This window comes from Coregonus clupeaformis, unplaced genomic scaffold (genome assembly GCF_020615455.1).
Source record: "Coregonus clupeaformis isolate EN_2021a unplaced genomic scaffold, ASM2061545v1 scaf1546, whole genome shotgun sequence".
Classification (NCBI taxonomy): Eukaryota; Metazoa; Chordata; class Actinopteri; order Salmoniformes; family Salmonidae; genus Coregonus; species Coregonus clupeaformis.
Genome location: NW_025535000.1, coordinates 78,283 through 102,629, shown reverse-complemented (window position 1 = coordinate 102,629; position 24,347 = coordinate 78,283). Strand labels below are relative to the sequence as shown.

At 41.7% G+C, this 24,347-nt stretch overlaps 1 protein-coding gene across 4 annotated transcripts; it reads left to right on the top strand.

The window, feature by feature from the left end:
* The first annotated feature begins 8,263 nt into the window (after positions 1-8,263).
* LOC121560207 (zinc finger protein 2 homolog) lies at positions 8,264-24,089 on the top strand. Of its 4 annotated transcripts, none has more exons than XM_045218400.1 (3): positions 8,264-8,517; positions 15,621-16,345; positions 22,459-24,089. In XM_045218400.1, coding segments are annotated over exons 1-3 (2,286 nt in total). In that variant the 5' UTR covers positions 8,264-8,515; the 3' UTR covers positions 24,018-24,089. The 4 variants fall into 4 exon arrangements, with proteins under 4 accessions (XP_045074335.1, XP_045074336.1, XP_045074337.1 ...); XM_045218401.1 differs by lacking the exon at positions 8,264-8,517 and adding an exon at positions 11,491-11,649; XM_045218402.1 differs by lacking the exon at positions 8,264-8,517 and adding an exon at positions 11,491-11,719.
* The last annotated feature ends 258 nt before the right edge of the window (positions 24,090-24,347 follow it).

The following is a 24,347-nucleotide window of genomic DNA, read 5'->3' as shown; positions in this document are numbered from 1 at the left end:
TTAAATACTTTTTTCTTTACATAGTTGAATGTGCTGACAACAAAATCACACAAAAATGATCAATGGAAATCAAATGTATCAACCCATGGAGGTCTGGATTTGGAGTCACCCTCAAAATTTAAGTGGAAAACCACACTACAGGCTGATCCAACTTTGATGTAATGTCCTTAAAACAAGTCAAAATGAGGCTCAGTAGTGTGTGTGGCCTCCACGTGCCTGTATGACCTCCCTACAATGCCTGGGCATGCTCCTGATGAGGTGGCGGATGGTCTCCTGAGGGATCTCCTCCCAGACCTGGACTAAAGCATCCGCCAACTCCTGGACAGTCTGTGGTGCAACGTGGCGTTGGTGGATGGAGCGAGACATGATGTCCCAGATGTGCTCAATTGGATTCAGGTCTGGGGAACGGGCGGGCCAGTCCATAGCATCAATGCCTTCCTCTTGCAGGAACTGCTGACACACTCCAGCCACATGAGGTCTAGCATTGTCTTGCATTAGGAGGAACCCAGGGCCAACCGCACCAGCATATGGTCTCACAAGGGGTCTGAGGATCTCATCTCGGTACCTAATGGCAGTCAGGCTACCTCTGGCGAGCACATGGAGGGCTGTGCGGCCCCCCAAAGAAATGCCACCCCACACTATGACTGACCCACCGCCAAACCGGTCATGCTGGAGGATGTTGCAGGCAGCAGAACGTTCTCCACGGCGTCTCCAGACTCTGTCATGTCTGTCACGTGCTCAGTGTGAACCTGCTTTCATCTGTGAAGAGCACAGGGCGCCAGTGGCGAATTTGCCAATCTTGGTGTTCTCTGGCAAATGCCAAACGTCCTGCACGGTGTTGGGCTGTAAGCACAACCCCCACCTCTGGACGTCGGGCCCTCATACCACCCTCATGGAGTCTGTTTCTGACCGTTTGAGCAGACACATGCACATTTGTGGCCTGCTGGAGGACATTTTGCAGGCTCTGGCAGTGCTCCTCCTGCTCCTCCTTGCACAAAGGCGGAGGTAGCAGTCCTGCTGCTGGGTTGTTGCCCTCCTACGGCCTCCTCCACGTCTCCTGATGTACTGGCCTGTCTCCTGGTAGCGCCTCCATGCTCTGGACACTACGCTGACAGACACAGCAAACCTTCTTGCCACAGCTCGCATTGATGTGCCATCCTGGATGAGCTGCACTACCTGAGCCACTAGTGTGGGTTGTAGACTCCGTCTCATGCTACCACTAGAGTGAAAGCACCGCCAGCATCCAAAAGTGACCAAAACATCAGCCAGGAAGCATAGGAACTGAGAAGTGGTCTGTGGTCACCACCTGCAAAACCAGTCCTTTATTGGGGGTGTCTTGCTAATTGCCTATAATTTCCACCTGTTGTCTATTCCATTTGCACAACAGCATGTGAAATTTGTCAATCAGTGTTGCTTCCTAAGTGGACAGTTTGATTTCACAGAAGTGTGATTGACTTGGAGTTACATTGTGTTGTTTAAGTGTTCCCTTTATTTTTTTGAGCAGTGTATTACATATACCTCACATGCAACTCGTAATAAGACAACAACAAAAATGCCCATTAAATTATTTATCTGACTCAATAAGATAAATGGCAAAATGCAAGAGACTATAGTTAGCATTACAAGGCATCGTTGGCATGGTCAGAGAGAGTAAGAGGGAGACAACGAAGCTGTGGCTCATGGGAGAGAGAAAGAAAGAAAGAAATGGAGAGAGTATCTCACCACAGCAGTTCAGGAACCAAAAAAAGAGCGAGGCAATGAATCTATGACCTTTCAAAATCTGAGTTTTTGACCAATAGCATTACTGTCAAGTTAACCTCCAATCAGATATCAGACCTGTAAAGACAACAGAACCTCTGCTTCTCAGAGGTGAGACAATGGGGTTGGAGAATAACACACAGAAGACGACAGAGAGGACATTCTGGCATACTGTTGATAAAAATAGTCACTTCGGGGGGGCTGCCCTACGCTGGTATTAAGCTTTGTCTCAGAAACTGGCCCTATGGGCTAAACAACGTCATACTGACTTGTTTCAATGTCATAGAAAATGTAATAGTCAACCGTGTGTGTGTGGAGTGGGGGATGTTTGGGTGGGATGTTGAGAGTTGTATCTTATTTCATGTACTCCTATTACCAATTAAATAATGTTATAATGTAGAATGTTTTAACAATTGTAGGTATGTGTTCATGTATTCAATTGATCAATAAATTCAATCCATTATCTGCTCAACAACAACGTCTGCTTATCACCTTGTATATATTTTAAGTGTTGTTATCTGTTTTAATGTATGCGCATTGAGTGTGGGAAATGTGCTCTACGAATGATCATTATTATAAAAAAATAAAGGATAAAGCTCATAGTAATAAAGAAGGTCAAGCCCTTTTCATGTTGAGTCTTCACCCGATAAAAACATCTGGACTCTGAGACCTTTGTGTTTCCAAGTGGGTGTCAGGTAAAAGTAGACGATAGCAGACAACAGGATTCTTAGAGAAGGGGCTGTCTTTGAACGTTTGCTTGACTTATAGATCAGGTAAAATCTTATCCAGGATCTTTCCAAAGTAAGATTAGCCTACATGAGACGCTTATTTGTCACTACTTAAATCAAAGTTTTTATATCTAAATCAATGTTTAATTGCTCTGGTATAAGAGTGCATCAGACTTGAGATCCTGGAACTGTTTCCCAGCAACCCCCTGATCTGTATCTAAAGGCTGTGACTAACAAAGCAACTGGCCTACTTATTTCTTGTCATGTGAAGAAACTCTGAAGAAACAATATCTTCCACGATGGATCAGGTGAGTTTGTATGCTTTTTAACAGCCTAGGTCTGCTGTGCTGTATAACATGTTGTTTCAAATATGTTTTATTGTAGAGCAGAGGAAAAATGCATACAAATGATAATGGCCAGAACGAAGCAAATGTAATGGCATCAAACACCTGGAAACCATGAGTTTGATGTATTTGATACCATTCCACCTATTCCGCTCCAGTCACTACCACGAGCCCGTCCTCCCCAACTAAGGTGCCACCAACCTCCTGTGATACAAATGTACATTTTGTTGTGAGCTGAATTTTGTACCTAAATGACATGAACATACAAGACATCAGTTAACACACTTAAACAAAATGGATACATCAAAAACAGTATGAAGAGAAAAGGGAACCCCCAGATTCAAGACTAAACTGAAAATACATTTAATCTGTAGCCTAGTAAACTATGCTTTCCAAGTCGCAGTGTGAGGACCACACAACATAGCATCATGTGACTGCAAGTTTACTTCAACATGATGGTTACTATGTCAATATTTTGCGGCATAAAAGCTTTTAAACCACAATTGTCGCATCCCGGTATGCAAAATGACGTTGAAAATACGTATTTCCCATAACGTTGAAGTTAGGTTCAATTTAGGGTTCTGAATGAAAGTTGAAAAGACATGTCTTCCAGACATTTAAAATACGTATTTTCCAGACATTGAAATCAGGTTTGTAATTTACAGACGTTGAAAATATATATTTTTTTGTCATTGATTCTATAGTCAAATTTCAACTGCACATACATTCTCAATGAAGTAAGCATTATTTCACAATAATTATATTTAAATCCATATAATATAGGAAAGAGGAGCAAACTGAAGATTGCAATATAAAATATTTATCATAGCTCCAATCTGTCACATGCATTTCTGTTCGCTTTTGCAAAAGCTTTAAAACTGGCAGCGATGATGTTCAAAATAGTCCAACCTACTGAATAAACCAACAGACAACTATACCGAACAAAAATATAAATGCAACATGTAAAGTGTTGGTCTCATTTTCATGAGCTGAAATAAAATATCCCAGACTTTTTCCATATGCAAAAAAAGCGAATTTTCTAAAATTTTGTGCACAAATTTGTTTACATCACTGTCAGTGAGCATTTCTCATTTGCCAAGATAATCCATCCACCTGAAAGGTGTGGCATATCAAGAAGCTCTTAAGGATCAGACCCTTCATCTCAATTTCCGCCTAAAATGACATAGAGTGAGGGAAAAAATTATTTGATCCCCTGCTGATTTTGTACGTTTGCCCACTGACAAAGACATGACCAGTCTATAATTTTAATGGTAGGTTTATTTGAACAGTGAGAGACAGAAAACAACAAAATAATCCAGAAAAATGAATGTCAAAAATGTTATAAATTGATTTGCATTTTAATGAGGGAAATAAGTATTTGACACCTCTGCAAAACATGACTTAGTACTTGGTGGCAAAACCCTTGTTGGCAATCACAGAGGTCAGACGTTTCTTGTAGTTGGCCACCAGGTTTGCACACATCTCAGGAGGGATTTTGTCCCACTCCTCTTTGCAGATCTTCTCCAAGTCATTAAGGTTTCGAGCCTGACGTTTGGCAACTCGAACCTTCAGCTCCCTCCACAGATTTTCTATGGGATTAAGGTCTGGAGACTGGCTAGGCCACTCCAGGACCTTAATGTGCTTCTTCTTGAGCCACTCCTTTGTTGCCTTGGCCGTGTGTTTTGGGTCATTGTCATGCTGGAATACCCATCCACGACCCATTTTCAATGCCCTGGCTGAGGGAAGGAGGTTCTCACCCAAGATTTGACGGTACATGGCCCCGTCCATCGTCCCTTTGATGCGGTGAAGTTGTCCTGTCCCCTTAGCAGAAAAACACCCCCAAAGCATAATGTTTCCACCTCCATGTTTGACAGTGGGGATGGTGTTCTTGGGGTCAGCATTCCTCCTCCTCCAAACACGGCGAGTTGAGTTGATGCCAAAGAGCTTGATTTTGGTCTCATCTGACCACAACACTTTCACCCAGTTCTCCTCTGAATCATTCAGATGTTCATTGGCAAACTTCAGACAGCCCTGTATATGTGCTTTCTTGAGCAGGGGGACCTTGCGTGCGCTGCAGGATTTCAGTCCTTCACGGCGTAGTGTGTTACCAATTGTTTTCTTGGTGACTATTGTCCCAGCTGCCTTGAGATCATTGACAAGATCCTCCTGTGTAGTTCTGGGCTGATTCCTCACCGTTGTCATGATCATTGCAACTCCACGAGGTGAGCTCTTGCATGGAGCCCCAGGCAGGAAGGAGATTGACAGTTCTTTTGTAATAATGTGTTTCTTCCATTTGCGAATAATTGCACCAACTGTTGTCACCTTCTCACCAAGCTGCTTGGCGATGGTCTTGTAGCCCATTTCAGACTTGTGTAGGTCTACAATCTTGCCCTTGACATCCTTGGAGAGCTCTTTGGTCTTGGCCATGGTGGAGAGTTTGGAATCTGATTGATTGATTGCTTCTGTGGACAGGTGTCTTTTATACAGGTAACAAACTGACATTAGGAGCACTCCCTTTAAGAGTGTGCTCCTAATCTCAGCTCGTTACCTGTATAAAAGACACCTGGGAGCCAGAAATCTTTCTGATTGAGAGGGGGTCAAATACTTATTTCCCTAATTAAAATGCAAATCAATTTATAAAATTTTTGACATTCGTTTTTCTGGATTGTTTTGTTGTTATTTTGTCTCTCACTGTTCAAATAAACCTACCATTAAAATTATAGACTGATCATTTCTTTGTCAGTGGGCAAACGTACAAAATCAGCAGGGGATCAAATACTTTTTCCCCCTCACTGTACCCTAATCTAACTGCCTGTAGCTCAGGACCTGAAGCAAGGATATGCATATTATTGATACCATTTGAAAGGAAACACTTTGAAGTTTGTGGAGATGTGAAATTAATGTAGGAGAATATAACACATTCGATCTGGTAAAAGATAAAACAAAACAAAAAAATATGCGTTTTCTATTTTTATTTTTGTTGCATCATCTTTGAAATGCAACAGAAAGGCCATACATTGAGATAAGAAGCTGGGGATCATTTAGATGTCGGGGGGTGGAGCCAGAGACGGCAGAGGGGTCAGACTGGAGGAATCAGTTCCTCCGTTTGAATGAGTGGAGGATGGAGGACTTGAATATAGTCTCTTTGGTGTTTGCTCCCAGAGGTCATCTGGCTCTACCACTATTGAGGATTTTTTTTTTAAATACAGTAAGTAATGTACTATTACTTATTTTATTTAACCTTTATTTTAGCAGGGGGTGAGCCCTGCATCATTACTTTTATGGATTAGCACTGCATCAATACATCAAATACACAACACATATCTATAAACATATATATTATATAGAGTATGGGGAACACAATCAATATAATGAAATATGTGGACCAATAGGCAATAAGACACTCAAAAACCACAGCCACAGCATGTCATAGCCAACATAGCCTCTACCTTAGCTATCACCCTAGACCCACTTCAATTTGCTTACCGCCCCAATAGATCCATAGACGATGCAATCGCCATCACACTGCACACTGCCATATCCCATCTGGACAAGAGGAATACCTATGTAAGAATGCTGTTCATTGACTATAGCTCAGCATTCAACACCATAGTACCCTCCAAGCTCATCATTAAGCTCGAGGCCCTGGGTCTGTGCAACTGGGTCCTGGACTTCCTGACGGGCCACGCCAAGGTGGTGAAGGTAGGAAACAACATCTCCACTTCGCTGATCCTCAACACTGGGGCCCCACAAGGGTGCGTGCTCAGCCCCCTCCTGTACTCCCTGTTCACCCATGACTGCGTGGCCAAGCACGCCTCCAACTCAATCATCAAGTATGCAGACTACACAACAGTAGTAGGCTTGATTACCAACAATGACGAGACCGCCTACATGGAGGAGGTGAGGGCTCTGGGAGTGTGGTGCCAGGAAAATAACCTCTCACTCAACGTCAACAAAACAAAGGAGATGATCGTGGACTTCAGGAAACAGCAGAGGGTGCACCCCCCTATCCACATTGACGGGACAGCAGTGGAGAAGGTGGAAAGCTTCAAGTTCCTTGGCGTACACATCACTGACAAACTGAAATGATCCACCCATGCAGACAGTGTGGTGAAGAAAGCGCAACAGAGCCTCTTCAACCTCAGGAGGCTGAATAAATTTGGTTTGGCACCTAAAACCCTCACAAACTTTTACAGATGCACAATTGAGAACATCCTGTCGGGCTGTATCACCGCCTGGTACGGTAACTGCACCGTCCGCAACCGCAGGGCTCTCCAGAGGGTGGTGCGGTCTGCCGAACGCATTTCCGGGGGCAAACTACCCGCCCTCGAAGACACCTACAGCACCCGATGTCACAGGAAGGCCAAAAAGATCATCAAGGACATCAACCATCCGAGCCACTGCCTGTTCATCCCGCTATCATCCAGAAGGCGAGGTCAGTACAGGTGCATCAAAGCTGGGACCGAGAGACTGAAAAACAGCTTCTATCTCAAGGCCATCAGACTGTTAAACAGCCATCACTAGCACATTAGAGGCTGCTGCTGCCTATTGAAATCACTGGCCACTTTAATAAATGGAACACTAGTCACTTTAATAATGTTTACATATCTTGCACTACTCATCTCATATGTATATACTGTATTCTATTCTATAATATTCTACTGTATCTTAGTCCATGCCGCTCTGTCATTGCTTGTCCATATATGTATATATTCTTACATTCCATTCCTTACTAGATTTGTGTGTATTGGGTATATGTTGTGAAATTGTCAGATATTACTTGTTAGATACTACTGCACTGTCGGAGCTAGAAACACAAGCATTTCGCTACACCCGCAATAACATCTGCTAAACACGTGTATGAGACAAATAAAATTTGATTTGATTTGATTTGAACATACTGTAACACATGCAACTGCATGAAAAGCAAAAACATATTTTACTGACTGATCTAAAAGTATATTTCCTTCCAAAAACCTTTCTTGCACACTGGAATCAAAACACCTCATCTATTCTTTCTGTGTCACTCTCCCGATCAATAATTTCATCCAAATGTGTATACTTAGACATCGATTTAGCTTATCCACTCTTAGTAGCCATGTTGTACTTTTTCAGTTTTTAGAAAAAGTTTGTAGAAGAAAGCGAACCGCTGTGTAACGTTAACGTCTCTGTGTCCTGTCGATTTTCAATTGAGAACGAAGCGTGTTATACAGAGCTCCAGCATAACAGCCGTTTGTCATACAAAGGGCGATCACATACTCATGGAAAGCCCAGCTCATTGGCTATCTAGCTAGCTATGTTTCAAATGGTAGGTGGTCATTGGACCAAGACACTGTCAATCAAGTGAACACCGCCCGTCTCATTGGTGCGTAATGATGGCTGACCTACATGGGCTAATTGACGTGTTGTGTAGCTAATACGTAATGTAGAATGATGAGACAATTTTGGTTGCCTTCTAGAGTGTCTGAGGATTGCACAGAAACCGAATTTGACCGGGTTAGACAAGGTTTAGCAGATTAGATTTCATAAATTGTTTTGTTGCAAGTTGAAAAAGTCAGAATTCATGCGAAACGCTGTATACAACATGGTTCGTGTTAGGATATAAAAATGGATTTTATCAAACAAAACAACGCTACATTTTATCTCTGGGACCCTCAGCATGACACATCAGCGCAAGATTACTGAATGTAAGTACATTATTTACCTTCAGAGGTGAACGTATCAAACCAGTTGCCGTGATAAAAGTGTTTTGTTGTTGTGCACTATCATCAAACAATAGCATGGTATTTTTTCGCTGTAATAGCTACTGTAAATTGGGCACTGCAGTTATAGATTAACCATCATTTAAGCTTTCTGACCATATAAGACATGTCTGTGTCCCGGACGCCATTCTAGTCAAATATCGCATATTGAGCAACAACTGTCCCGATTTCAGGAAACTGATCCAGTAGAGGTTTTAAACAGCCTGATCATTAAACACGTGCACCTTGTGCTGGGGACAATAAAAGGCCACTCTACAATGTGCAGTTTTCACATGCAACACAATGCCACAGATGGCTCATGTTTTGAGAGTGCATGCAATTGGCATGCTGACTGCGGGAATGTCCACCAGAGCTGTTGCCAGAGAATTGAATGTTCATTTCACTACCATAAGCCACCTCCAACATCGTTTTAGAGAATTTGGCAGTGTGTCAAACCGGCCTCACAACCATAGACCACGTGTAACCATGCCAGCCCAGGACCTCCACATCCGGCTTCTTCACCTGCGGGATTGTCTGAGACCAGCCACGCGGACAGCTGATGAAACTGAGGAGTATTTCTGTCTGTAATAAAAATAAAAAAACGAATTCTGATTGGCTGGGCCTGGCTCCCCAGTGGGTGGGCCTGGCTTCCACCTATGGCTGCGCCTCTGCCTAGTCATGTGAAATCCATAGATTAGGGCTGAATATATTTAAATTGACTGATTTCCTTATTTGAACTGTAACTCAGTAAAATCATTGAAATTGTTGCTTGTTGCGTTTTATATTTTTCTTCAGTATACAATAACATTCTCAGTAACTCTTACATAAATATTTTTTATCTTGCTACGACTGTGATATGTTGTTTATCTACATTAGTATAGTATAGTTCAGTACAGTTCAGTACAGTATAGGAAAGTAAAGTATAGTTCAGTACATTACATTACGGTAGAGGAAAGTATAGTTCAGTACAGTAGAGGAAAGTATCATTACAGTAGAGGAAAGTAAAGTATAGTTCAGTACATTACAGTAGAGGAAATTAAAGTAAAGTTCAGTACAGTAGAGGAAAGTATATTATAGTTCAGTACATTACATTACGGTAGAGGAAAGTATAGTATAGTTAAGTACAGCACAGCACAGTAGAGTATAGTCCAGTATAATGTACTGTATTGTAACCTACTTTACTCTAATGAACTAAACTGTACTCTACTGAATTATACTGTAAGCTACTACTGTACTGTACCGTACTAAACTGTGCCGTTCAAACTTGTGAAACATAGCCTAGACGTTTATGATTCGTTCAGATTTGGTCTGGTCCAGATCTACCACATGTTTTAGTTGTTTGGGGAATAATACCCAGCATGCTTTGAACGTGTTTGTTTTTACTTTTACATTATGGTCATTCAGCAGGAGCTCTTACCCAGAGTGACTAATGTAGATAAACAACAAGTCACAGTCGTAGCAAGATATACATGTTTAATGTACTGAACTATACTTTACTTTCCTCTACTGTAATGTACTGAACTATACTTTACTTTCCTCTACTGTACTGAACTATACTATACTTTCCTCTACTGTAATGTACTGAACTATACTATTACTTTCCTCTACTGAAATGTAATGTACTGAACTATACTTTACTTTCCTCTACTGTACTGAACTATACTATTACTTTCCTCTACTGTAATGTACTGAACTATACTATTACTTTCCTCTACTGTAATGTAATGTACTGAACTATACTATTACTTTCCTCTACTGTACTGAACTATACTATTACTTTCCTCTACTGAAATGTAATGTACTGAACTATACTTTACTTTCCTCTACTGTACTGAACTATACTATTACTTTCCTCTACTGTAATGTACTGAACTATACTACACTTTCCTCTACTGTACTGAACTATACTATTACTTTCCTCTACTGTACTGAACTATACTATTACTTTCCTCTACTGTAATGTACTGAACTATACTATTACTTTCCTCTACTGTACTGAACTATACTATTACTTTCCTCTACTGTACTGAACTATACTATTACTTTCCTCTACTGTAATGTACTGAACTATACTTTACTTTCCTCTACTGTACTGAACTATACTGAACTATACTATTACTTTCCTCTACTGTAATGTACTGAACTATACTATTACTTTCCTCTACTGTAATGTACTGAACTATACTATACTTTCCTCTACTGTACTGAACTATACTATTACTTTCCTGTACTGTACTGTGCTGCTCTCTACTGGACTGTGCTGTCCAAACTTGTGAAACATTGACATACGTCTATGTTTGGGCCAAATCAAGGCCGGTCCGGACCGCACCAAAATAACACGGCCAGTCCAGACCGAGAGGTCCAGATCCCAAATAAAGGTTAAATAGAAAAACATCTAGTGAAGAGGTTCCAGATCCCTAAATAAAGGTTAAGTAGAAAAAAATCTAGTGAAGAGGTTCCAGATCCCCAAATAAAGATTGAATGCACTGGTTAACAGGACAAGTTTAAGAGGGTTGGTGCATATACATATATTTTATGTATTTATATTCAATTTTATTACTACAATGTATACTTTTTCTGTATCAATTGATGTATGCTACAAGGTAGATTGTAGTAATATATGTTTGTGTTTTGATTTAATGTTTTACCTATGCACGCCTTTTTTCATGGTAAGAAGTAGGTAGTAAGTAAGCTTAAGACAACTAAGCCTCGTAATGTTAATAAAATCACAGAAAAAGCTCCTCTGAACTTCAAAGAACATTTTTTCACACTTTACATTTGCCATGAGAACATTCTAAATGCAGCAAATTTCTCCTGAAGTGAGATTCAAGAAGCATCATCAGACATAACGGCTCGAGCCATGGAGTTGACCATTGATATATCGATACTCGATTGGTCTGGTCTGTGTGTGATGACGGGCTTAGCAGAAGTCGGAACCAAGCAAAGAACCAGGAGCTAGCAAGCTAACTAGATTAGTCTTCCATCATAGTGGGATATTCTACTTTCAATCTCCAAAATACAGCGTAAAACTGATCTTAGAACAACTTTATCGAAGGATCATCAAGAGAAATTCACGAGGTATACTTCTTTCCCACGTGGTCAGGTTGGACAGAGACGTGCTAGCCTGTTAGCCTTTCTACTGTAGCTGGTAGGTAGCAAAGGTTACGGGCACTTCTACTGGGGCCAGTTTGGTGGGGGTTTTTTTACACCACCAACCCTATCAACGATTAGCTAATGTTTAGGGCTTTGGTTTGATAAGAACTTGCTTAACCTTAATGTGGAACTGACAGCGCTTTACTTTGCAGATATGAAACAAACAGACAATCATATCAGTCCAAAATATCAAATTCCCAGTTTATGCTACAAAACCAACTTTGAGGTTTTATGAATAGGTTTGATTTGACTCAACATTCCATTACGTACAGTAAGGCATTGTTGACAGAACAGATGGGTGCAGTTCAATGCATGATTAATATTATTCACCAATAAATGTCTTGGTAGTCCAAAAAATATTGCTATCAGGTTGTAAGTCACAGCTGGCCTGGTACATTGCTTGCTTCCTCCACCCATTGGGAATGCACTGTTTCAATTATTATTATTATTATTTTTGCACTGTTTTCCCACTGGCTATAAGGTGAATGCAACAATTTGTAAGTCGCTCTGGATAAGAGCGTCTGCTAAGTGAAGTAAATGTAGCTAGCTATTTATTCAACAAGCTAAAAACACAGAGCCTAACATTAGCTAGCTGCTGGGAGGATGTCATGTCATTGGAGGAGTGGGTGAGTGACCGACTTTTTCCCCCTCGTCGTTTTTCGGTAGCTACAACTAGATGCAGGTGTCATTTGGTTAGCTAGCAAGAAATGTGAATCGCTTTGCTAGCTAGCGATGCTGAACGACTGTTATCCAGTTAGCATATCTCTTTGCGTTCGTAAAGTCACTCTGGCTATCTACTCCGAGTTGCAGCGATGAGACAAGATCGAAAAAGGGGTGTAAAATACACCCCAAAAAATAATACATCAAAAAAAAAAATCTGCTCCGATTTCCGAGTGTGCCAGAGCGCAGAATAACTGATGAATTTACCGACGCGCAACACCAGCTGAATATATTGCTATAGAATTTTCACAAATGCCTTACTCTACGTCATTCCTAAACAGTTTATGAAAATGACCATATCTAAGAGCTCGCTTGTCAGAAAATGTAAAATATATATATAATAATAATAATAAGGTGTCGTATTCTTCCTGGGGGTATATATGAATATAATTTCATGTTGCTAAAACGCTGTCAGTTCCACTTTTAATTCCCGGTTTGTGAGGTGCAGACATGGAGAATCTCCATCTTTTTTTGGTCTTATTTTCCGAAAAGTTTTTTTTATTACATTGGATTAAAAAGCTTTGAAATTTGATAAACTAAATTCCATTTAGGAGAAAGGCATTCAAACATTTTGCTGTGATATTCACATTTGCTCTACATTAATCCTTGGGGAACATATATTTAGAAAAGGAAAATTTACACCAAATTGCCAAAATGGATTCTCTTAACATTATCTCGTCAAGTTCCCCCATTAGGCAAACCATTAACAGTATTACATTGTCTATTGTTGTATAATAAAGAACCTTTCACATTGAACAGCTACAATGTCACACCACGACAACTGTATGATTTTGCGGGACAGTGTAGTTATATGAATAAAACCATTTGGCAGCATTTGCATATGCATTTAGATCTTCTTGAATTACGGTTTTGTGAGCAAATTAGAACAGATGGTGTTAAACTATATAGCCTTCCTGTATTTTGTTTCAATCAAAGCACATTCTGCCTAGTGGCGCGCACTGTTATCTAACTTTACTAAACGAGCACCATAGTGAGAAGTTGCGGAACGTGCTCCAGTTTGCGCTGGCCTGCAGCACTGAACGAGCAATTGAAGTGTAGCCATTTATTTAGCCTTGCGCAAAATTTGGTGAAGCAGAAACGAGACCAGGTGTGGCTGATTTTATGAAAATCTGGGAATATTTGGCCAAGGAAACATTTCTGGTTGGTGTCAGGGAATGTAAAACAGTTAGGATGGGAGACGTTTAAAACGGGATTGAGTGAAGTAGCAGAGATTATGTTGAATGAACAACTATTGAGCATGGTGAGCCTCACAAGTTTGACCAAATTACCTTATCCTTGTCTAATATGGCAATTTGTAGCTCTTTATCAGAATAATGCTTTTTAGGAGTCCTAACTGTCCTGATCTTCTCAAAAATATATGTTTGCCGGGTTGTGTCCAGTCCGGGGGATGCTTTCACATCTCTGGGAGGAAGGACGTCAACATCGCACAGCAGCTAAAACCTGGTTCCATCTGAGTGAAAGCTGCTTGGCCACAACAACACCAGGCTCCAGACAATTAAAGCTGTAAAAAGAGGAAAGCAGACTAAAATAGACAAGACAGTAAAACCTTGCATACCAGAAATAACATTCATTGACCCCCAAGTCCAAGCAATAAGCTCAAAGTACAAAGACAAAATACCTGAAGTGTTGCTTGTTCACCCTCGATCATCTCCTTGTACTGATGGCGGAGTGCAGGTTTATGCTGAAAGACAAATTCCAGAAAAATGGGTTCAAACAATAATTAAATCATTTCTTTATAGATTGTTATTTCCTGTTGACCGCTACAGCTGTACTAAAACGCCCTGTACACACTTAACCTGCTTCCAGTCCAAGAATGGCAGCGCAGACACAAGATTACTAGCTAGATTTAGCAAACATTTAGCTTCATAATTACCAGCTGGCTAGATGTAAGTGGTATTCATCTAGCTAGCCAGCTAGTTGAACATGCAAAAAAACCGACCTTGAAATCTATAATCCAATAGCTAGCTAGCTATTTAGCTATCATTTCATTGTGGTTTGCTAGCTAGCCAACTTAGCATGTGTCCCTAATCACTTAAAATGGGGTTTGATTAGCTTGCTAATCGATTAGCATTCGCACCACAGTGGGTATTTTCGGTAGCTAGCTAGTTGAACATGCAACTATCAATAGCTAGCAATGAAAACAACTTTCAACAAGTTGAGACAATAACGTATGTACATGTAACTATCTTGGCATTTTAACTGTAGACTCTTACCTGTGTATGGATTATGATGATTCACGGCAGACTGCTCGGCTTCAACCAGTCCAGACTGCTTTTGCCACAGAAGAGAGAGCTGGGTCGATACCAGCAGCTGTTTTCAGGACAACACTGGTATTGAAAGCTGTAGCTACACGTTGCATATTGTCCATTATGAAAATATGAGTAAATCCAATGGATCTTTCAAATATCTGTGGTAGCAGAGAGGAGGATGTGCCATTTCACAGAGAAGCCTTCCACCCTATAAAGAGAGGAGGATGTGCCATTTTTCACAGAGAAGCCTTCCACCCTATGTAGCTCCATCAACAGCTCGATTAACTAGTCTGGTTGTGCTCTAGACTTCCCTTCTCTCAGCGCGACCAGGGCAGCTGCAGTCTGAACACAAAGTAACCCTTTTAGGCCCCACTTCTTCCACCCACCCCAATGCCACACTAGTGCCCACACCTCAGCAGAGAAGACCGAAGCTCTATCAGACAGCCACCTCCCCTGGTGTATCTGAAACCAGGGAACATGTATCCCAAACCCTGCTCTCCCACTGCCTGTGTTCCTCTGTGAAGATCTGCAAGTAGGGACCCCATGCCCGCCAACATTGAAATGGCTCCCTTCCACAGATCTCCCTATATGATGTCATCTTAGTTCCTAGGTATTAGTGAAACTAAGGCAAAACACAATAGATTTACATACGTAAAAATGTATGCACACATGACTGTAAGTCGCTTTGGATAAAAGCGTCTGCTAAATGGCATATTATTATTATTACATGTCATCTTGACATATATAGCCTTTTCATGACATTTTATGAATATACCAACATTAATATTTAATTTTAAACATGCCTGAATATTCCTAAACCAATTTAACACTAAAAAGAAACAAAATCTTAGAGTGAAATGACAGATGCAATCGTTAATGTGTTCTAATCTTTAATTTTCATTGCAGGTCATTGACTGCATTGCTGTTGTTGCCACGTGAGCAGGTCAATATGAGTGGAGAGAGGGAAACGTTGATGGATGAAATCGAACAGAGTTTATACACTTTAACCAAGTACAATTTACGCTGCCTGTGTGAACGCATTGCAATAGGTGGCAAGGATGGCTCCAATGTTCAAGGAAAGAATCACCATCACTCATTGCGCCGTAACATCCTGGAGGAACTTTGGGAACATGCAGATTCAATGGAATCGGAGGAGCAGGGAATGTCTTGGTTAAACCAACTGAAAGAGGACATCAGAAAGATACAGGAGGATGGTAGATGTGCACCTTTGAGTCCCAGCCAATCCATTGATGATGATGATGCTGTAGACTGTGATGAAGAAGGGAACCAGAAGGACATGGATTGGTTACCTTGCAAAAGGCTGGAGGCGGAGACCATGAGTCCCAGCCAATCCAATGATGATGCAGACTGCGATGAAGAATGGGATGAGGATGACAGGGATTGGTTGCCTAGCAAAGGGCAGGAGGCGGAGCCAGCTCCAGAGAGTCACAAACCAGAGCAGAGGGAGAAGAGAGTTATTTGTTTCCCCTGTCTGTCCCCTCCTGGTAATGCCTTACTGCTGGGTCTGAAGAGGGTGTCTGTGCGGCTGGTCGACTGCAGGAAAACACCGGGGTTGAGAGGAACTGCTGGAGGAGGAGACGTGGAGGAGGAAGGAGATGTGATTCATCAAAGTAAGTGCAGCAGGATACGTTTTGTTTCGTAAAATTGCAAAGTTTAATTGTTGTCTAACATTACAGTGCAGTCGAGGGGCCTCTGATATCAACACCTTTGTGTGTAACATTGTAGAATCGTTAAATAGAGGACAGCGACATGTCAAATCTCCAATCAAATGTATTTTTCACATGCGCCGAATACAACAGGTGAAGACTACTGTGAAATGCTTACTTAAAATTTGGTTTCACATTTAACGCCTTCGTTGTAGAATCGTGGAACATAGAGGACAGCGACATGTAATCAGTCCCCATGCCCTCTCTCACATCACTCCATTTCCTCTCTCTCGTTGCCTCTGCCCCATCTCTCTATCTATCCTCCCTCTCTCGCATCACTCCATTTCCTCTCTCTCTTTGTCTCTGCCCCATCTCTCTCTCTCTCCTCCCTCTCTCGCATCACTCCATTTCCTCTCTCTCTTTGTCTCTGCCCCATCTCTCTATCTATCCTCCCTCTCTCGCATCACTCCATTTCCTCTCTCTCTTTGTCTCTGCCCCATCTCTCTATCTATCGTCCCTCTCTCGCATCACTCCATTTCCTCTCTCTCTTTGCCTCTGCCCCATCTCTCTATCTATCCTCCCTCTCTCGCATCACTCCATTTCCTCTCTCTCTTTGTCTCTGCCCCATCTCTCTATCTATCCTCCCTCTCTCGCATCACTCCATTTCCTCTCTCTTTGTCTCTGCCCCATCTCTCTATCTATCCTCCCTCTCTCGCATCACTCCATTTCCTCTCTCTCTTTGTCTCTGCCCCATCTCTCTCTCTCCTCCCTCTCTCGCATCACTCCATTTCCTCTCTCTCTTTGTCTCTGCCCCATCTCTCTATCTATCCTCCCTCTCTCGCATCACTCCATTTCCTCTCTCTCTTTGCCTCTGCCCCATCTCTCTATCTATCCTCCCTCTCTCGCATCACTCCATTTCCTCTCTCTCTTTGCCTCTGCCCCATCTCTCTATCTATCCTCCCTCTCTCGCATCACTCCATTTCCTCTCTCTCTTTGTCTCTGCCCCATCTCTCTATCTATCCTCCCTCTCTCGCATCACTCCATTTCCTCTCTCTCTTTGTCTCTGCCCCATCTCTCTATCTATCCTCCCTCTCTCGCATCACTCCATTTCCTCTCTCTCTTTGTCTCTGCCCCATCTCTCTCTCTCCTCCCTCTCTCGCATCACTCCATTTCCTCTCTCTCTTTGTCTCTGCCCCATCTCTCTATCTATCCTCCCTCTCTCGCATCACTCCATTTCCTCTCTCTCATTGCCTCTGCCCCATCTATCTATCTATCCTCCCTCTCTCGCATCACTCCATTTCCTCTCTCTCTTTGTCTCTGCCCCATCTCTCTCTCTCCTCCCTCTCTCGCATCACTCCATTTCCTCTCTCTCTTTGTCTCTGCCCCATCTCTCTATCTATCCTCCCTCTCTCGCATCACTCCATTTCCTCTCTCTCTTTGTCTCTGCCCCATCTCTCTATCTATCCTCCCTCTCTCGCATCACTCCATTTCCTCTCTCTCTTTGTCTCTGCCCCATCTCTCTCTCTCCTCCCTCTCTCGCATCACTCCATTTCCTCTCTCTCTTTGTCTCTGCCCCATCTCTCTGTCTCTCCTCCCTCACTTTTGCTCCATTGTCTCCCACTTTTTATATCTCTACCGTGACTCTGCCCTCCCTTTCTGTAAGAAGTGTTGACATGCTGAAGGCACCGAGGTGTCTGTTTTAAACTAGTAGCACACAGCTCGGACACCCATGCATACCCCACAAGACATGCCACCAGAGGTCTTTTCACAATCCCAAAGTCCAGAAAAGACTATGGGAGGCGCACAGTACTACATAGAGCCATGACTACATGGAACTCTATTCCACATCAGGTAACTGATGCAAGCAGTAGAATCAGATTAAAAAAACTGATGAAAATACAGCTTCTGGAACAGCGGGGACTGTGAAGAGATATATACACACACACACACACACACAGGAACAGACACGCATACGCACAAACACGCTAGCACACACGTACATTGTAATATTGTAGTATGGTGGTTTTATACATTTCTTTATTGTAGATATGTGTGATGTACACTACCGGTCAAAAGTTTTAGAGCACCTACTCATTCAAGGGTTTTTCTTTATTTTTTAAAACTATTTTCTACATTGTAGAATAATAGTGAAGACATCAAAACTATGAAATAACACATATGGAATCATGTAGTAACCAAAAAGGGTTAAACAAATCTATTATAAAACAAATCTATTTTATATTTGAGATTCTTCAAATAGCCACACTTTGCTTTGATGACAGCTTTGTTTTATCTTTTGTTCTTATGTGTGATGTAAGTGCATTAATGTGTTTGGACACCAGGAAGAGTAGCCAACGTGGATCACTAATAAATACAAAATGTAATAGAAAACCTTGGAATCAGCCCTAGCCTTAACAGGAAGCCAGTGTAGAGAGGCTAGTTATTTTTTGGGTTCTAGTCAACATTCTAGCAGCTGTGGTTAGCACTAACTGAAGTGTATTTAGTGCTTTATCTGGGTAGCAGGAGAGTAGAGCATTGCTGTAGTCTGACACAAAAGCATGGATTAGCTTTTCTGAATAATCTTTTGAAAAAAAGTTTCAGATTTTTTGCAATGTTATGAAGATGAAAAAAAAGCTGCCCTTTTTATATGTTCGTCAAAAGAAAGATCAGGGTCCAGAGTAACGTTGAGGTCCTTCATAGCTTTATTTAAAACGACTGTACAACCATCAAGATTAATTGTCAGATCAAACAGCAGATCTCTTTGTTTCTTGGGACCTAGAACTAGCATCTCCGTTTTGTCCGTGTTTAAAAGTTAAACATTTGCTGTCATCCGCTTCCAGGGTTGGCAATTTTGGGGGCTTCAACGTGTTTCATTGAAATGTACAGCTATGTGTCGTCCGCATAGCAGTGAAAATTGACATTGTGTTTTCCGCAAGAAGTAGAATATATATAGTGGTCCTAAAATGGAACCTTGAGGAACACCGAAACGTACAATTAATTTGTCAGAGGACAAACAATCCACAGAGACAAAATGATATCTTTCCGACAACCAAGCAAGAACTTGTCCATGTAGACCAATTAGGGTTTCCAATCTCTCCAAAAGAATTTGGTGATCGATGGTGTCAAAAGCGGCAGTAAGGTCTAGGAGCACTATGACAGATGCAGAGCCTTGTAAAGGCTTCCTTCTTTTCACTCTGTCATTTAGGTTAGTATTATGGAGTAACTACAATGTACTCCTCAGTTTTTTCCTATCACAGCCATTAAAGTCTTCGTTTTAAAGTCCCCATTGGCCTCATGGTGAAATCTCTGAGAGGTTTCCTTCCTCTCCGGCAACCGCGTTAGGAAGGACGCCTGTATATTTGTAGTGACTGGGTGTATTGATACACCATCCAAAGTGTAATTAATAACTTCACCTTGCTCAAAGGGTAATTCAATGTCTGCTTTTTTGTATTTTACCCTTTTCTACTCCTGAACTTATTTAGGCTTGCCATAACAAATGGGTTGAATACATTTCATTTTTTCATTTTTAATTCATTTGTAAAAATCTCAAAAAAAAAAAAATTCCTCTTTGACATTATGGGGTATTGTGTGTAAATTCAGGCTGTAACACAAACATTTTTGGAAAAAGATAAGGGGTGTGAATACTTTCTGAAGGTTTTCAGACCCCTTTACTTTTTCCACATTTTGTTAGGTTACAGCCTTATTCTGAAATTGATTAAATAGTTGTTTTCCCTCAGCAAAAACAGGTTATTAGAAATGTTTGCTTATATATATATATCTATATATATATATTTAAAAAAAATGAAATAACACTCTTTACTTAGTACTTTGTTGAAACACCTTTGCCAGCGATTACATCCTCAAATCTTCTTGGGTATGACGCTACCAGCTTGTCACAGCTGTATTTGGGGAGATTCTCCCATTCTTCTATGCAGATTTAGTTTTTGCTCTGACATGCACTGTCAACTGTGGGACCTTATATAGACAGGTGTGTGCCTTTCCAAATCATGTCCAATCAATTGAATTTACCACAGGTGGACTCCAATCAAGTTGTAGAAACATCTCAAGGATGATCAATGGAAACAGGATGCACCTGAGCTCAATTTCGAGTCTCATAGCAAAGGGTCTGAATACTTAGTTAAATAAGTTATTTTTTAAATTCTTTTTTTTAACCTGTTTTCGCTTTGTCATTATGAGGTATTGTGTGTAAATTGCTGAGGAATTATTATATATATTTTTTTATAATAAAGTTGTAACGTAACAAAATGTGGAAAAAGTCAAGGGCTGTGAATACTTTATGAAGGCACTGTAATACCTCAATGTGATATAAACTGTTACAGACCTATATCCATCCTGCCCTGCCTTTCCAAAGGATTTGAAAGCCAAGTTAACAAACAGATCACCGACCATTTTGAATCCCACCGTACCTTCTCCGCTATGCAATCTGGTTTCCAAGCTGGTCATGGGTGCACCTCAGCCACGCTCAAGGTCTAAACGATATTATAACCGCAATCGATAAAAGACAGTACTGTGCAGCCGTCTTCATCGACCTGGCCAAGGCTTTCGACTCTGTCAATCACCGCATTCTTATTGGCAGACTAAATAGCCTTGGTTTCTCAAATGACTGCCTCGCCTGGTTCACCAACTACTTCTCAGATAGAGTTCAATGTGTCAAATCGGAGGGCCTGTTGTCTGGACCTCTGGCAGTCTCTATGGGGGTGCCACAGGGTTCAATTCTCGGACCAAATCTATTCTCTGTGTATATCAATGATGTCGCTCTTGCTGCTGGTGACTCTCAGATCCACCTCTACGCAGACGACACCATTTTGTATACATCTGGCCCTTCATTGGACACTATGTTAACAAACCTCCAAACGAGCTTCAATGCCATACAACACTCCTTCCGTAGCCTCCAACTGCTCTTAAATGCTAGTAAAACTAAATGCATGCTCTTCAATCGAATGCTGCTTGCACCCGCCCGCCCAACTAGAATCACTACTCTCGGCGGGTCTGACTTAGAATATTTGGACAACTACAAATACCTAGGTGTCTGGTTAGACCGTAAACTCTCCTTCCAGACTCACATTAAGCATCTCCAATCCAAAGTTAAATCTAGAATCGGCTTCCTATTTCGCAACAAAGCCTCCTTCACTCATGCTTCTAAACATGCCGTGGTAAAACTGACTATCCTACCGATCCTTGACTTCGGCAATGTCATTTACAAAATAGCTTCCAACACTCTACTCAGCAAATTGGATGTAGTCTATCACAGTGCCATCCGTTTTGTCACCAAAGCCCCATATACTACCCACCATTGTGACCTGTATGCTCTCATTGGCTGGCCCTCACTACATATTAATCGCCAAACCCACTGGCTCCAGGTCATCTATAAATCACTGCTAGGCAAATCCCCGCCTTATCTTAGCTCGTTGGTCACCATAGCAACACCCACCCGTAGTATGCGCTCCAGCAGGTATATCTCACTGGTCATCCCCAAAGCCAACACCTCATTTGGCCGCCATTCCTTCCAGTTCTCTGCTGCCAATGACTAGAACGAACTGCAAAAATCTCTGCAACTGGAGACTCTTATCTCCCTCACTAACTTTAAGCATCAGTTGTCAGAGCAGCTTACCGATCGCTTGCACCTGTACACAGCCCATCTGTAATTAGCCCACCCAACTACCTTATCCCCATATTGTTATTTATTTTGCTCATTTGCACCCCAGAATCTCTATTTGCACATCATCTTCTGCACATCTATCACTCCAGTGTTAATACTAAATTGTAACTATTTTGCACTATGGCCTATTTATTACCTTACCTCCATAACTTACTACATTTGCACACACTGTATATAGATTTTCTATTGTGTTTTTGACTGTACGTTTTGTTTATCCCATATGTAACTCTGTGTTGTTGTTTTTATCGCACTGCTTTGCTTTGTCTTGGCCAGGTCGTAGTTGTAAATGAGAACTTGTTCTCAACTGGCTTACCTGGTTAAATAAAAAGTAAATAAAATAAATACTTCTGTAGGACAAACTGTATTCACTGTTTGTTTGATTGTTTCTTTCACATAGGAGAGAGACGTGGCAACCGTGGATCTTCTGGGGAGCCTCAACAACAACATCATCATGCTGACGACCCAGACTGGAGTCTTCCCACATCAAAACACCTAAGCAAACAATCGCAGAGACATACAGGGAAGAAACCACACCACTGCTGCTCTGACCGTGGGAAGACTTTCGGTGGTCCAGCGACACTCAAAATGCACCAAAGAATCCATACAAGAGAGAAACCTTACCGCTGCTCACAGCGTGGGGAGACGTTCAGTCAAAAATTGACTCTTAAGATGCACCAGCAAATGCACACTGGGAAGAAACCTCACCACTGCTCTGACTGCGGAAAGAGTTTCAGTGTTTTATCAAGGTTGAAAATCCATCAAAGCACCCACACCGAATATAAACCATTCCAGTGCTCCAAGTGTGGGAAAGGTTTTGCAAACAACCACTATCGAAAAATACATGAGAAAACGGTACACGAGCCTCCCGCAGAAAGGTCTTACCACTGCTCTGACTGCGGGAAGAGCTACAGTTTTTTATCAACCTTCAAAAACCATCAAAGGAAACACACAGGAGAGAAACCATTCCAATGCTCCAAGTGCGAGAAAAGTTTTGCTCAAAAATCCACTCTAAAAGCACACAAGCAAACACACATGCCTGCCACAGAAAGGCCTTACCAATGTGCCTACTGCAAGAAGAGGTTTTGTATTTCGGCATCCTTTAATTTGCATATGAGAATGCATACTGAAGAGAAACCATTCCAATGTTCCGACTGCGGAATGCAGTTCATTCAAGCCTACTTACTGAAATTACACGAGTTTAAACACAAGCCTGCTGACGAAAGGCCCTTCCGCTGCTCAGAATGTGATGCGGGTTTTGCCACGAAAGGTAGTCTAAAATTTCACCAGCTGATGCACAACCCGGGAGAGAGACCTTACCGCTGCCTTGAGTGTGGACATTGTTTCTCTCATCCAATATATCTGAAGAAACACCAGAAAAGGCACAGTAAAGACAAGTCCATTGTCTGCGACCTGTGCGGGAAGACTTTCAACCATCCAAGCAACTTCAGAACTCACATGAAGATACACCGAGGAGTGAAACCGTACCACTGCCCTGACTGTGGCAGGAGCTTCATATTCCGCCAAGGTTTAGCAACACACCAGCGTGTGCATACCGGAGAGATGCCTTACGTCTGTGATCAATGTGGGAGGAGGTTTTCTCAGTCCCATTCTTTGGTGACACACCAACGAACACACACCGGGGAGAAACCTTACCCATGCTCTGTCTGTGGGATGAGCTTCAGTCGGTCACAAAACCTGGCTGCACACAAGAGAACTCATACTGGAGAGAAGCCTCACGCCTGTGATCAGTGTGGGAAGAGGTTTTCCCGAACCGATGCACTGGCTGTACACAAGCGCACCCACACCGGAGAGAAGCCTTACAGTTGTGATATATGTGGGGAGAGGTTCACCTATTTAGTAGGCATGTTGAAACATAAGAAAGTACATGGACATCCTGCAGGTGACGTACTGTGTGCTGAATGGCCTCAGAACAATTCTAGCTCTGCCTATGAATAGGGTAAATCCATTTGAATTCAATCACTTTTTGACTGCATCCCTTTTGATGTAAGCAAGACTTTCCATACATGTTTGCCCATGGAAGAAGTGGTCAGAAAGTGACTTTTTTTAAATATACAAAACAGGTTAACTTTGAGCACCTTTATCTCTTTAATGTTTTGGCATTGAACTCAAAAAAGTCACTTTCTGAGCACTTCTACAATGGGCAAATATGTATGGAAGGTTTCGTTCAAATCAAAAGGGGTGCTGTCAAAAAGTGATTGAATTCAAATGGATTTACCCAATAGAGGAGAAGAAGGAAGAAGAAGAAGAAAAAGAAGAAGAAGAAGA